The sequence below is a fragment of the Rhamphochromis sp. 'chilingali' genome (assembly GCF_963969265.1).
Source record: "Rhamphochromis sp. 'chilingali' genome assembly, chromosome: 11".
Classification (NCBI taxonomy): domain Eukaryota; kingdom Metazoa; phylum Chordata; class Actinopteri; order Cichliformes; family Cichlidae; genus Rhamphochromis; species Rhamphochromis sp. 'chilingali'.
Genome location: NC_137938.1, coordinates 36,016,118 through 36,031,446, shown reverse-complemented (window position 1 = coordinate 36,031,446; position 15,329 = coordinate 36,016,118). Strand labels below are relative to the sequence as shown.

At 38.3% G+C, this 15,329-nt stretch overlaps 1 protein-coding gene across 1 annotated transcript; it reads right to left on the bottom strand.

Moving 5' to 3' along the window:
• Positions 1–305: 305 nt before the first annotated feature.
• Positions 306–14,244, bottom strand: LOC308406146 (putative ferric-chelate reductase 1). The gene is made up of 15 exons (XM_080897015.1): positions 13,876–14,244; positions 11,337–11,473; positions 8,315–8,412; positions 7,900–8,044; positions 7,075–7,278; positions 6,685–6,786; positions 6,388–6,532; positions 5,551–5,658; positions 4,745–4,860; positions 4,382–4,468; positions 2,756–2,847; positions 2,093–2,151; positions 1,578–1,715; positions 603–634; positions 306–517 (listed from the first exon to the last, which is right to left on the bottom strand). Exons 1-15 carry the CDS (start codon positions 14,060–14,062, stop codon positions 428–430), a joined length of 1,740 nt encoding a protein of 579 aa, XP_080753141.1. The 5' UTR covers positions 14,063–14,244; the 3' UTR covers positions 306–427.
• Positions 14,245–15,329: the final 1,085 nt, after the last annotated feature.

Genomic DNA, 15,329 nt, shown 5'->3' with positions numbered 1-15,329 from the left:
GAAAAATTGTTAAAAGTACTTTTTAATACAAAATTGCTGTTTGGCTTAAAAAATGTAACCAGCTTGTAAAATGAAACTGGTTTACCTGGCAGCCAGAGTGGAGGCTAAAGGCGACTGAAACTACTTCTTTCTTTGCAACTGTGAGACATATTATACACACACACACACACACACACACGACAGTAATGCTTGGCCCAGTGAAATTGAATGCTGATTGAAAGTACACCTTAATTATCAACTAAAAGCAAAAGAGAAAAAAAACACAAGTAATATTTTTTAAAGACATTACTGAGAAACTTTCCAGGATTCGCCAACTGATGCATCAGTGGGTCTGAATTTCCAGTGCAGTCTCTCATCAAGTATGTTAAAATTGATGATAAAATTCAACAAAACTACAGGGAAACACTCTGGAAGATTCTGCTGCTGCTCATTTTTCTCCAATTCCAACCAGAAGTGCCACCAAAAAGCAAAGGTTTCCCAGAAGGTACACAGCGATCAGGCAACTGTCACCTTTGACCTGACAAAAAAAGTAAAATTATATTAGAAATACTCCATCTTGTGGCAATCAGTGATTGCTTGCTTTTATATTTCTTTCAGCTTACCAATGCTGATTCCATTTGATCAGCAGTATCATCTGAAACCCAGAGCAAAGAACAGTGAAATATTGCAGGGCACATTAACTGAAGTGAACTAAAGCAGTCAGCTATGTTTTTAATCATTTTATTTATACAGGTTGAGTTATGATATTAGTTTTAAGCTTTAACAGAAGAAGAACAATTTGAAATCAATTTAAATAAAATTGAGTCGAGTTGAGTAGTTGTGGTGATTGAAAAAAAACAAAAAAACAACAACTTTCAGAACGATAACAATGTGCTGGAAGCTCTATGTAAACATTTAGCATGTCAAGTTGCCATTGGTCATGGAAAGTGTGTGTGGCACGGGGGGGTAAAACATTTTTTAAAAATCACCAAACATTAACCAGTTTTTGTAGACACAAAGAGGTTGTGATCATATTTTTTTTTAATAATTTGTGTGACTGAGCCACACATTGAGCCACAGCATTGTCAAACTACACGTGTCCAAAATTGGATAGTCTCAGTTGAGACATTTCAATGCAAGTTCTCTCTGATAACATTAGGTTGGTGGTGCATGAGCTGAGCCTTCGTGTATAGTATTCCCAGAGTATTTTCATGCATTTAATAAATCGAAAGATAAAGATTCCTTTGTCGCTGTACTTCAGCACAGTTAAAGTGTAACAGCTTTTGTTCCAGCAGACTACCATTGAGACATTCTTACGCGTTTTCACTCATCAATTCATAAATACCAATATTAGATGCTGCTGTGTTATACACAGAAAATCTTGTGATACAGTGCTGTTTATTTTACCCATCCAACCACATTCTGAGGTGTACAGGGGTTATACTCTTCGCTCAGTCAGCTAAATGCTGCTGAACTGATCAGGTGGCTCTTCACCGTGCAAATGGACTGTTGGGTCTAGATTGGTTTTTGTCATTAAAGTGTATATGGGTAGTGATGATTTTTTCCTTCATCACTGAAATGCAAAAAAAAAGGCTTACCTCTGTGTTTAACTACCCAATCATGGACCTCCAAAATGATGATGAAGAGAACTTCCCAGGCAAAGAAGCCACCCATCACTTTCAATAGCCACCCATCATCACTGTCAATCCTGTCCAGGCCTGTAAATATGGCTGCCACTGTGTGACACAAAGAAGCAGGCATTTTAAGACGAGCAGCATGGGTGACAGTGTGTCTGCTATTGAAAATGTTAGCATATCCTGTACATAGCTTGTACTCACTACAGCCTGTACATACTTGTAGTTATAGAATATTCACAACATACTTCATACCGTGTACATTATAACATAATAGACCCATTTCTGTAATATACTTACATATCTATATTATTGCTAATATATATTGTAATATATCTATATCACTAAGCACTTCTGGATGGATGCAAACTGCATTTCGTTGCCCTGTACCTGTGCATGTGCAATGACAATAAAGTTGAATTCTATTCTATTCTATTCATATATGCAAGATGGTAGAATGAAGTAAAACACAAGCTTACCAGCTATAGATTTTATTACCACCGCATTTAAAAAATGTGTCCAGTTGAACAGATACCTCCTATCAAAGAAAAGAGAAGAACTATAAAATCATCAGCTTCTGAAGTTCTTGTCTAAGATTTCTCCTGCATCCAATTTATGAAAACAAGTATCATTACTGAACATACAATTTTACTAAATCTATATTTCACTTAAAAAATATTTCATTTACTGAGTCTGGCCTCCAAAGCTACAACCAGGCTATATTTATTAAAAGTACCATTATTACTAAGAGGAAGGAATAACTTTCACGAGTCATGTGCAAATTAGTTTCCTACTTGGTGTTTCAGTGTGAAAGTGTGCTCTGATAAAGCACATGCAGGCTACACTTTGCAAAAGTTTGAAATTTTAAAAACTTTTATGGCTGAAGTATGAATACAACTCTTAGGGTTATCAAATAACTTTATAACCTCACTTTGCCGAGTGAGCAGTGCATTTAGTCATTAAGCATGTACTGCCCCATTCCTTTGGTTTATCGTGTTTTCAAAATTTGTTAAATAATTGTAGAGAAAAAAAAAGTGAGGCCATTTTTAATTTTTTTTTAAATAATATTTGAACAGAGTATTCTTAAATGTGTATAGGCATGATATAGTATATTAATTAAACACACACAGATGGATACATACAGGTGATGTTGTGGTCCGCAGCGCAGCAAGGCCCCGATGGGCTGGATGAGTGAGAGGATCATAACCAGGCACCCCAACACTGGATGTGCTCCCTGGATACCAAACACATTAACAGTGCTAATCATGGGGCATAAATATCAGTCTGAGAGCTGAAACACACAACTAAAGAGTGCTTAATGAATATCAAGAGAAAAGAAAAAAAAAACACTTTGAAGGGGTATATTAATCTTGCCTGTGGATGCAACTTGCAGACTGGAGGAGCTGAGGATTGATCTATGGACCTTCTGTTTGATAGATGACTTGCTCTACTACCCAAGTGAAGGTAAAGCCTCCACAAATAACCCCAGAGTGAAAAGTACGAGTACCTTTGAGAGTACCATGAGAACTTAATCATTTCTAGATGTACCTCCCATGAGGGGCACTTCTGCTCCACTTGCCTTTTGTCTTAATGACTTGCAATATTGGCTTATAAATATGCACCAACTTTTTGTCATCTCCATAGTTTGCATTTTGTCCTTTAGGTTTTACATGGTGTCGCTATTCTCTTCTACAATCACATCACAACCAAAAGCTGGAGATGATCGTCCTCCTTCAGTCTGGTTTTGCCAGAGGGTCCTACTGTTACACGGGAGTTGTTTCTGCACACCAAAGCCAAGGGTTGGAGGGGTCCATACCTGGTTGGTATGGTTATCGCATTCATATTAAGTTGAATTATATTAAACTCCCTTGGCTCATCCTTCTAATGTAAAGCACCATGAGATGACTGTTTTATAAAAAACTAAAGTGAAACTAACTGGATGCAGCCCACAGATTCCATTTATCCCTCAAATTATTTCTTGAACCTGTTCATATGTGGATTGGTTGTCAAAAGGCATAATGTTTCTGCATCACTACTACAACTGGTGGAAGCAAGCTTTTGGTGATAGTGGGAAGGAAATATTCCCTTCTTTTCTGTTAGAAACCTCCAGCAGAACCAGGCTCAGGTGATGCAGCCATCTGCTGCAACTGGTTGGAGGTGATGGGGAGACACGACAGGCAAAATGTTATGGACGAGAGCCAGAGAGTAACTAAGGATTAAATGCAAAGTGGTGTATAAACACACTCTTTGCACTTTCTAAGCAACAGGTCTTGCATAGGTGTTTGGACTATTTAAAAAAATGAATGGCTGATCATTTTCTTCAAACAGAAAACAAAGTCCTTGTTTGTGCCTAATGTAATTAAAACTCTTGATGTCCACGCAATATCAACTAAATCTTCAATGAGGAACGTTTGGAGTTCTTTTTAACTTAACTATTTTGATTGTGAAGCACTTTGCAGAAATGATCTTGAAAAGTGCTATATAAATACATTTGTACTTAAATATAGGGTTTAAAAACTGGGATTAAATGAAATCTAAATGTTGCAACATAATTTGGAGGGTATTTGCATTCATATAATCAACAATTTGTATTCAACAATTACCCCCAATTCTGTGTGAACAACACATAAAATTTAGTTGGAATAAATAAGAAAATAAATATTATTACAGAGAAACACGGTTTTATCATTTGATTGTCGCTGTAATGAATAGTACAAAACCATAACTTAACTAAGATTCTTAGAATCTAGCAGAGTCAGTGTACTAACCCCAGACCAGTCCTGAGAATGAACGAACACAAGGATGAAAGCAATGATTGTGGCTGCTACCGTCAGACACATTGCTCCAACATGGACCTGGAGGAACACAAAGAATACAGCATGATACTGTGGCAGCTAAACCAATACATTTGTCCAGATAACATTAGGCTTGGACCAAGCTGTCTTACAAGTCTATTATATCTTGGATTGGATTGGATATCTGAAATTACTTATGAAGTTAATATTTTTAGTCATGAAATTTATTCTGGAAACACACCAAGTTTAAGTTATTTTCAAGCCTAGTTTAGTTTACAAAAACTTTGGTTCCACATTGAAAAGATAATACATGGTTTTTTGTCTATGATGTCTCACCATAAACCAGAGATCTTTGTCGCACATTTTTTTTCCCTTGGCCATTTTTTTTAGATATCGGGCAACCATCATGCCGAGTGATCCTGTGGTCATCCAGGCAATCAGCATGAGTGATCCTGAAACACAGTTAAATATTGAAATTCTCTCCACTTCTCTTTGTTTTAGGAGTTAAGATGAATTTCTTCCCCTGGAGTAAACATGTGGTCTGTCAACTGACTAAAAATTTAGAGCAGAAACATTTGACAGTAGTCGTCAAATTCTGGATTTAAACTAATGAGTCAACAGAGCAAAGGTAATATAGACAGTGAGCAGCCAAACAGCAACCTTGGGCCAAGAAACTGAGTCCATTGCCATAATTACAGGTATACCATTAGCAGAAAAGCGGCACAGAAATGTTTTTCACATCTTCAAAATTCTATTAGTTTTCAAACATCTGAAGATTGTTATAAATTATTGTTTTGCATATCCTTGTCTCATGAAAAAGGACAGTTATTGTTAAGAGACCACCCATCTAATGTGTCCAACCTCATCCACTGTTTTGGTTCCTTGTTTGTGTAACTTGTGTCTGTGAAACATGTGCAGTTCAATTTAAAGGACTGCAAGTCTACTCAGTATTATAGATTAAACACTTTAATCGTGCTAAAAGTACAAATGAAATGACGTTCCTGGTAGCATTTATCTTCCAAGGACTTTCAAATCATTTAGCTGTGAACAGCTTAGCAAAAAATGACAAAGGACTTTGCTGAGATTATTTTGGACTAAAAAACATTTTTATTTTACACGTATCACTTTGTGCAAGGTCTTACCATGAGCTTTGATGATATCAGGAACATCATCTTTGCCAACAACAAGGGGATTATTAATATTGATCCTTTTATTGCTGGTGAAGGTACCCATATGGATTCTTATTGATCCTGTAGGAAAGATATATCAAAGTTTACAGACACTTGTATATGTGTATGCATGTGTGAGTGTCACACAGGATAACATTTAACCATACCAACATTTAAATTTCACAGAATAAGCTATGAATACGTTTCCACATACCACAACCAATCTCTCTCTTGTGGTGGCATAAATTGAAAGTGGGATTCATGAGTGAATAATACATAAAAGGAAATAGTCTGACATTGAACTTGATGTGAAAAAGAAAAAGTGTAACATGCCTAGAAAAAAAAACCCCATTGGTTGGAATAATGAAAAAAAAAATGGTGAGAGTGAATATGGCCAAAAGGCATCAGCTTTATGTGCATATAATACATTCAGCTAATAGCTAATGCATGAGTAGGTGCAAGTTTGTAATCTACTATTTAGATACAAGCTGGGTTAGGATTCCTTTTAAGGAAAAAGACTAAGCTTTGCATGCCTATGAAACAAGTTTCATTTTCATAAACTGGTAGAGACAGAGGTATTAAAAGTGAACTCATTTGACACTTTTTACATTATTGGAAAAGGAACCACAGTCAAAGGCCCTGCATAACCATTCCAAGTAAAAGTATTTACTGGAGTACAATTGTAAACAATAAAAAACACGTGCTTATTAGATCACCTGCAAAGTATCATTTGAAAGAGACCTTTCCAAACAGTTTAAAAGACTGACTTGTTTGGTGTAACAAACCATCTGACACATCAAATTATGTTACCATTGTTGCTGGGTCCATAGGAAAACAAGAGGTAGTAGGACTGGTTGAAACCAGAAGTCCCCTCAATAGAAATTGTGTTTGTGGTAGTAAAGACACAACTGATGACACTGTTCTGCAATGACGTTGTTATATTATAAACATTCCCCTGTTGGAAACAAACACACATAAATCTCAGATGTAATTTATGGAGTAAGATGGAATTCACAAAAAATACACATGCAGTTCACTTTTTCCACAGAACTGAATGGAAACATTCTAGCCTTGTATAAATCGCTGCTATCACAAAAAATGTAGTACCAGAGGAAGAACTTGTGGCTTTGATCGTCCTGTTGAATACATATGTTCCACCTCAACTTGTCCATTGCTTTTCATAACACAAACGTAAATGTCATCATTTCCCTGGGGAAAGACAAATTTGGAATGAATTAGCCTGTTTTACAAGTTGTGAATGATTTAGCGTTGCTCACAAAATTGGTGGGAATCATCAGAATATTTTATTAGTCCTATAGGAAATATGCAAATTGGAGGTAAGTGAACAATGACTGTGATACAGCAGCTTTTCACCAACAGGTGCTCTTAAATACAAATACACCAAGAGGCTTATTGCTGTTATTGCTTAAAAAACAAACAAATAAACAAAAACCTAACTTTAATTTCAAGGGACTGATAATTTTGTCTTTACATTACCATTCTTTGATCATCAGAGAATCCAAAAGCAATATATCCTTCATAAGGACCAGTCATCTCAAAGTGGACAGCTTCACCACCGGCTAACATCTTGGCTGACATGAAATAACAGCTAGCACTGACTGCTGGGTCACAGTTTGAAGGCTGACTGAAGCACACCTTGGTGACCCCACAGTCAGCACTAGAGATGGGTCCAGCTGATTTCTGCACACACAGGAAGAGAAAACTTTGGCATCATCATTTTGAATATACTGTGTAATCTTATTTTTTTATTTATACGGCACCAAATCACCAAATCTGGCGTGTGGCCAGAAAGAGAGTACCAATTTGTTTATTTGGTAGTTCAATGAAAGGCTTCAGTTTGGTAAAAGTGAGAAAAAAATGCATTCACATTTGCAGTTTTGTCTTGTTATACAATATTGGAAATTTTAAAAACAAAATGCTACATTTTCGGAAATATTTGTGGGCATTTTCTTGTTTGTTTTTGTGCTACTTGAACACTAAATTGGCCCTCACATGAGATGACAGTGTCAGCAGTGGCCCACAGCTCATTTAAGTTTGAGACCACTGTAGTAAATAAACTGGTCCTTATAACCATTCACACACATGCACTGTGACGTACAGACTCGAGAAACTGGTGAGTGAACCACCAAAACCTAAGCAGACAACCTGCTCTATTTTCTGAGCTGCTCAGTCCCAGAGGAGTTGCAGAATACAGAAGATGGTAGACTTCCATCAGCCTCTAAGCCAACAGATAATAAATCAGTCCATTTGTAGGATGAAACTGCCAACCAAACTATGTTCAAAACAGACATTGTTACTTACAACAAGTGATCCAGGTTGTAAACTGCCATTGTCAGTGGATGTAGTGAGGGCACCTGCAGATCTAGCAGCTCTGCCGTTAGTGAAGGTCAGGACAGGGCTCGTCACATTGATCCAAAATGTTGTAGAATTCTGCACAAAGGATGCACTGCAGCGACACCAAAACCAGTGTGAACTGGGGTATAAACACCTGAGCTTTATGAAAGTGCTTTGCTAATTTGAGCAAGGCAGACAATGAAATTATTCTTGTTAAAATGGAGTTTTTCCTTTCCACTGTTGCCAAAGATCTTGCTAATAGTAGTGATGATTGTTGGGGTTTTCTCTGTATGATTGTAGGGTCTTTACCTTACAATATAAAGCACCTGAGGCAACTGTTGTTATGATTTGGTAAATAAAATGTAATTAATAGACCATTTACCAGAAATGAACAGCTTTGATGTCTCTTGATGGTTCTGATCTCCATGTCACCTGAACGTAGCTGCTATTAAAGCCTGATGTGTGGGACACAGCCGAGTTCTGGACACACATTTGCATAAAGGGAGAGAGAGTGCAAGTGACATGCCAAACACAGTATACCTTGCTGCATAGTTTTAATTAACTTGTCACAAAAACTAATGACACTGTATATAGGACACGTAAGTCATATGTTCTCTCCTGCACAATGCTGCACATTTTCTATACTCAGCCACATTTGTTAGGTGTTTTGTTGTATGTTGTTATACATTGCTGCTCTGAGCAGAAAAGGGAAGAGTACCAGAGATTTTGTGGTTGTAATACAGTCAGATGTCTAGTAGGCCTATAATTTTTGTCTCTTTGAATATAAATGGCATAATTAATCCAATTAAAACAGCAAACATGCTATTGCAATTGACAAAGACTAAGGTTCAGATAGCATATATACAGGAATCTCATCTCACTGATAGTGAACATACAAAATTAAACAGAATGGGACACTCCAAGGTATATTTTTCCTCGCGTAGAGGGGTAGCAATTTTGCTTTCCAATAAAGTTAATTTTGATTTCATTTCCGACCACAAAGATAAGGAGGGAAGATACACTATGGTTAAGGGTAAAATAGATGGAGTCTTAGTTAGTCTGCTAAATGTTTATATGCCTCCAGGTAGCAACTGGGGATTTTACTAACAGATACTTGAGCTATTCACAACCCAAAGCCCAATATGTGGGGGTGATTTTAACATAAGACTGGATCCTAAAATGGATAGTTCTAATGGGAGGACAAATACTAAAAGCATTAGTAAAAAGGTTAAGAATTACATGAAAGAGCTTGGAATAGTGGATATATGGAGATTCAAGATGTTATTGTCATGTGTCACACAAGAAAAGGCATTTCTCCGTGCAATGAAATTCTTTTTTTGTTGTCCACCCATAGATGCCGACTAATATATACAATAGAAATAGAACATATAAATACAAATAGCACAAAAAAATAAATGAAGACAGAAACAAAGACAGAAGAAGGAAACAAAATATGGAGATTTGAAACAGAGATATGTGCAGGGAACATAACCTTACTGTACGGGATTATACCCACTATTCCTCAGCACACAATGTTTACTCCCGAATTGATTTTTTCCTGATGTTTAAAAGCAACAGGTACAGATTATTTTTTTAATGTGTCATCGATACCTGTACCATTTCAGCTCATGAGCCTGTGTATTTGACACTTAATATAAACAATGAAACAAAATCTACCATCTGGAGGATAAATACAAACATTCTGAATACAACTGAAGTTAAAGACATTTTGAAATTAGAAATTCAATCTTATTTAGAATATAATGATAATGGTGAGGTTTCAAAAGTAACACTATGGGATGCTTTAAAAGCATGATCTGATATCTTTGTGTTGGTGTTGTTCCCACATCATCATGACCAATCACATTGTTGTGACGCCATACTTTTGCAACTTTGGAAAAAAACGCCGTAAAAAAAAAAGTACTTAACTTGCGAGAAACCGCCTCTGTCTGCCGATCCAGCAAAATTCTGAATTCTTTGCATTTCAGGATACTGTTCTTTAATAAACGGTAAGTATTATACATATTGTCCTTGCAACATTGGAATTTCATAAATGAATGACTCACTTGGCTTGCAAAAGTATTACGTCACAACAAGGTGATCGATCACTTGCAATGTTGAACCTTGAACAACATTTATTATGATGATGTGGGAACAACACCAACACGAAGATATCAGATCATCCGCTTTAAAAGCAGTAGTTCGTGGTAAGATCATAGCCATCTCCTCTGTGCTAAAGAAGTGCAGAAAGCAAAAACTACAAGAGCTAGAAAGTACATTTATAAAACTAGTGAAAGAACACTCAGTTTCACTATGTAACTCAGTCAGGACAAAAATAAAGGAAGTACGGAGGGAGACAGATGCGATAAATATAGAAGAGGTTCAAAAGAACCTTCTGCTTACAAAACAACGGTACTATGATACAGGAGGAAAAGCATTAAAACTTCTGTCATAAGGTTAAGAAAACAACAGGCAGAAAGAACAGTCTAGAACAGTCTAGAAAGAGGAACCCATCGAGGATGTGGAGCTTCCGCACTTCTGTTTTCTCTATTTGTCAATATATAAGACAAAGCGTAGAAATAACAGGGGTCCCCCATGGGTTGCCCTATTTGCTGATGATATATTGATTTTCTTGACTAATCCAACTGAATCACTTTCAAATGTGATGAGATTGTTAGACGACTATGGTTTTCTTTCAGGATATAAAATTAACATGAATAAAACTCAAGTATTAAAGCTTAACTACCATCCAACAACTAAAATTAAAAACGCATAACGGTAAATGGAACTGGGACTCAGACCACATCAAATATTTGGGGGTTGTGCTGACTGAAGATCCAACTAAACTGTTTGAAGCCAATTATGACCCTTTGCTCTCAATGATTAAGAAAGACTTGCAAAGATGGAAAACTGTTCCCTTCTTGACGCTGCAGTCTCGGGTGGAATCAATTAGGATGAATGTCCTCCCTCGCTTACTGTATCTATTTCAAAGCTTACCGATTTGGATACCACAGAAACATTTTGAGGTATGACAGAATATTGGCCAAGTATATCTGGCAAAATAAAAGAGCAAGAATTAAATATAAAACAATGCAACTATTGGAAGAAAAATGGGGCATCAGTTTACAATGCCTTTGTGACTATTATTATGCAGCCCAATTAAGACCCCTGATATGTTTATGTTCACCAACCTATTCCTCAGGCTGGAAAGATGTTGAAGGGACGGTTATAAATGGGGTGCCAATTATGGCACTTTTGGCAGATAAGAACATTGTTATTGAAAACTTAAAAATAAATATATTAAAAAAAAAAGAATGACAGCAAAAACTTTGGCATCAAACTGATAGCAGACTTAAGTTCCAGTACATAAACATGCTGCTCAAATTAACTTCCAGAATACTCACAGCTCTCTGGCTGCAGGTGAGGAGTTGAGCAGCCCCTTCTGGTATGGCAAAGGAACCCACAGGACTCTTGCTTCCCAGTTCTCTAGCCTCCAATAGGAAACCAGTAAATGGTGTAGAGGCTGGACCCTGCAGCTCAACTTGGAATCAGAAAAACAAAAATGAAGAAGAATGAAACTGGTGTTATTCTTTGACAATAAGATTTTTGAAAAATAACCTTAGTCACTTTTAGGGCTGCAACGATCAACTTACTTAAATACCTTTATTATTTCAAAAAAAGAGAAAGAAAAAAGAATTATCAAAGATTTTAGGAGGAGTTGATGCTTCATTTAATGCATGACTGGAGAGCTCAGTTGTCAACATGTAAATGCAAGCGTGTCACCCACATCTGCGGCTAAAACATATTTACAATAGAAATGTTTCTAGGAGCACGCTGTGCATAACAGTCATGACAGCCTTAAGCCCAAGCAGCCTCTGTTTACACAAAAAAACTGATAACACAACAGCCGCAGTGACAATGATGTTATCACAGTTTAACATGGAGCCCGAGTCAGTCTACACACAACACAAAGAGCAAAGAGGTTCATGTGGAGTGAAAGAAAACATTTTTCTAGCGCCCAAAACAGCAGCACTTCGAAATGTAACCACCATTAAAACCTTTACTCGAGTCCTTCAGTCTCCCTGTTTAACAAGCACCAACGTGGGGAAAAAGGTGAACTTTGTAGCTGCTTTATCCACTGCCATTTGTTTTATACAGAAAAACATCTACCGTAAGTTACAAAAGTTTCATTAAAATATACTGATGAACTGTTAACTTAGACTGGTACAATGCTTAAATCAGGCAGCTTGCTTGGGGCTAAATGGCAGCCATTTCGCTTTCTATCACACTTACACCTCCAGAAAGCTGGCGCGACTAAGACTGTGAAAGGACCCGACATGACTCAGCACATGTTGTCTATGCTTTGGTCCACCAGCACCTGGCGTGTACACCCTTGGTACCTTACCAGAACCCAGTATGTCTCTCTTATACCAGGGGAAGGGTGGCGCCGATGTCACCACAATATTGAGGCTCGCCGGCCAGTTACAGAAGAGCCACGGCTGCAACCACCTGACTGCGGCATCATGAAGTCACTTTGCCAGTTGCTTCTCCACATGCCAGAAGCAGTGCCAATGATCTTTGGGAGGCCAAGCCATCACATCATTTGTCATCGCTGTGGCGGGAAGGCTCACAGCAACAGCTTGGGCCTTCCCTGAGAGCAGCGGCAACAAGCGGAGGGTTCGCTCTTTACCCAGCCACCGGCACGCCTCCTCTGTAGCCACAAAGACCCCTAGAAACACCCTAGGGGTGTTCCTTCTCCACCATCCGGTAAGCGTCATGGGGGAAATGGCGGGGGAGTTTTCCAACACCTCTGTCTGATGTTCGACTTGGGGCTGCAGCATCACCAGTCATTTGCGATGCACTGCTGCCTGCTCCTGTTGCGTCGCCACCAGCTGCATCACAATCTGACCAAGCGCCTCAGTTGGTTGCACAGGTTAGGGCTCCAACATGATCCAAAATGTCATGTGTGGCTGTGTGGCAGGCAGGATGAAGGACCCAAATGCAGGACTCGTACACGGAAAAGGAAACTTAAAGCAGCAGCTTTATATGCTGGGAAAAATACTCCATAAAATAAACTCATCCCAAAGCGCTTTACACTACATTCAGTCATCCGACCATTCACACACTGGTGATGGCAAGCTACATTGTAGCCACAGCTGCCCTGGGGCGCACTGACAGAGGCGAGCACAAAACACAAAAACTGGGTCACCACACTCAGGACCATGACACGAAAGGACCCAACACAACTCGGGTATATGTTGTTTATGCTTGTGCTTCATTTCCCACTTCAGCAGCATGATGTCGGTACAAGCGGTTACTAAAATAGAGAAAGCATATTGTTTTGCCAACCTCCCCCTGTCAAGATGCCCTGAACCTGCTGTTCCAGCCCTCCTCTGCAGCCAAGCCACAAACCATACTTATCACAATGCTTTCATAAAATTTCTGATTTAAAGACAAATAATACATTTTTAAATTAGATTAATACTTTAAATATATAATTTAAAATTTATTTAAGTGTAAAACTCATTCACTAGCCAACCTAGTCAACGGAAACACGCACGCACGCACACACACACCCACCCACCCTCATCCAGGAGATATATATATATATATATATATATATATATATATATATATATATATATATATATATATATGTGTGTGTGTGTGTGTATAATATTCTGTAACTGTAACTTCTGTCGGTGCTGTGCTTTTGGAAACCGAATTTCCCAGAGGAACCCACCCGAGGGATTAATAAAGTTTTATCTTATCTTATCTTATCTTATCTTATCATATCATAGTTCACACGCTGGTTTGCCATCTCCCACAAAATCACCTCCAAAACACACTACAAATTTCACCAATAATTCATTTCCTTATAAACCACTGAATCGAGTGACATACCAATGGCCGTCGAGCTTTCTCTCACTCATGTTTACTTACCTATGACATCCTCTCCGAGTCCGTAGCGCCTTTGCTCTGTAGTGACAGTGAAGGGTGACGGTGCAGTCTGTGGGCTCAGCCCAGAGTGGTGGAGTTCCATGTCTTCACAGCTGTCTATAACCACACCTGAGCCGTGGCCCCGGACCAGCGGAGCAGTGCACAGCAGCAGCAACACAGGAAGAGCCATTGCAACAAAAGTATTTTCCAGTCGACTCCTCTCTGTAGTCAAGAAAAACTGCAAAACAGAGTATCACAGTACTACCGACGAGCGGGGTGGAGCACTGCAGGTGAATCTGGGTGCGACGCTCGATACTTCTGTTTCGACAGCATGTCGAGTTTAGAAACGGTAGATGTTTTGAAATTCCGTGATTAAATACACCCACGTCACGTGACCATGGAGTTTCCAAAGGTGACTGTGTTCAGGCGGAGGAGGAGACGGGATTCCTATTTTTACAAACCAGAGCACACGCGTGTGTAAAGGAAAATGGAATTGTTTTTTGGGGTGTGAATTGGGAAGACCAGTATATGTTCATAAGATTGTTGGGTTTTCCTCTGTATCTATTATTGTACGATCTACAATATAAAGCACCTGGAGGCGACTGCTGTTGTGATTTGGCGCTATATAACTAAAATTAAATTGAATTGAATAGAAAAACCCACTTAAACGCCGAGATCCAAATAGCAGATAAATAATAAATAGTCTATCGTCCTCTTCTTTCTCCTCAATATGATTGATGTCACAAAGATTAGAAAGAAAGACTGCTAGGTGAGCTTCATTAACTCAGCAAAGAAAGAGCGAGAGCGGGGGATAAATGCCAATGTCACAGTATATGACATGCATAATAGTTTCTAATAAACTTCAGTAGAGATTCTTTTCTTTGCTAAGCAAACCATCAAAATGTTTTTTTCCGATTTAAAAGGCATTAATCAACGGGAAATGGACTTGCGAATAGTCATAATCACCCTATGGCAACTTGATAAACGTTATTTTTTCTAAATAAGGAAAAAAAAAAAACCTTGTACTGACTTAAATATTCATTTTTGAATGAACTGTTTGGCAGTGTGCAGAACAAACCAAACAAACAAAAGTTTGCTGGGGATAGGCTGGAAAAATCGAAAAAGATTCAGCCCCAAAACAGCTGAGAACCTGTTTATGTGGTAAACATATCAGTTTTTCCCTGTAGAGACAAGGGCTCAGCCCAGGGTGGTGAGTTGCATGTCTTTGAGCAGTAGCCCCAGCAGACCAGTACACACCAGAGGTTCCATTGCAATTAAATTATTATGTTATAGGTAATCCATTACTGCAGTGAGTGGAAAAACACAGACCGTAAATGACACAGTTATTGGATAGGTTTCACCGGAGATGAAAGGGCCAACAATGCTGCTGACTTCACCGTGACTCAGCAGAACTTCTAAACCTGATTTTCAGGAAAGATCCACAATAAAATTTACTC

Excerpts from the sequence above, each read along its gene's own strand:
- LOC308406146 (XM_080897015.1), bottom strand. The coding sequence starts at position 14,062 with ATGGCTCTTCCTGTGTTGCTGCTGCTGTGCACTGCTCCGCTGGTCCGG. Across the intron at positions 6,533-6,684 it reads AGCCACAAGTTCTTCCTCTG|GGGAATGTTTATAATATAAC; the intron begins GTACTACATTTT and ends TGTTTCCAACAG. Across the intron at positions 4,469-4,744 it reads ACAAAGATCTCTGGTTTATG|GTCCATGTTGGAGCAATGTG; the intron begins GTGAGACATCAT and ends GTGTTCCTCCAG.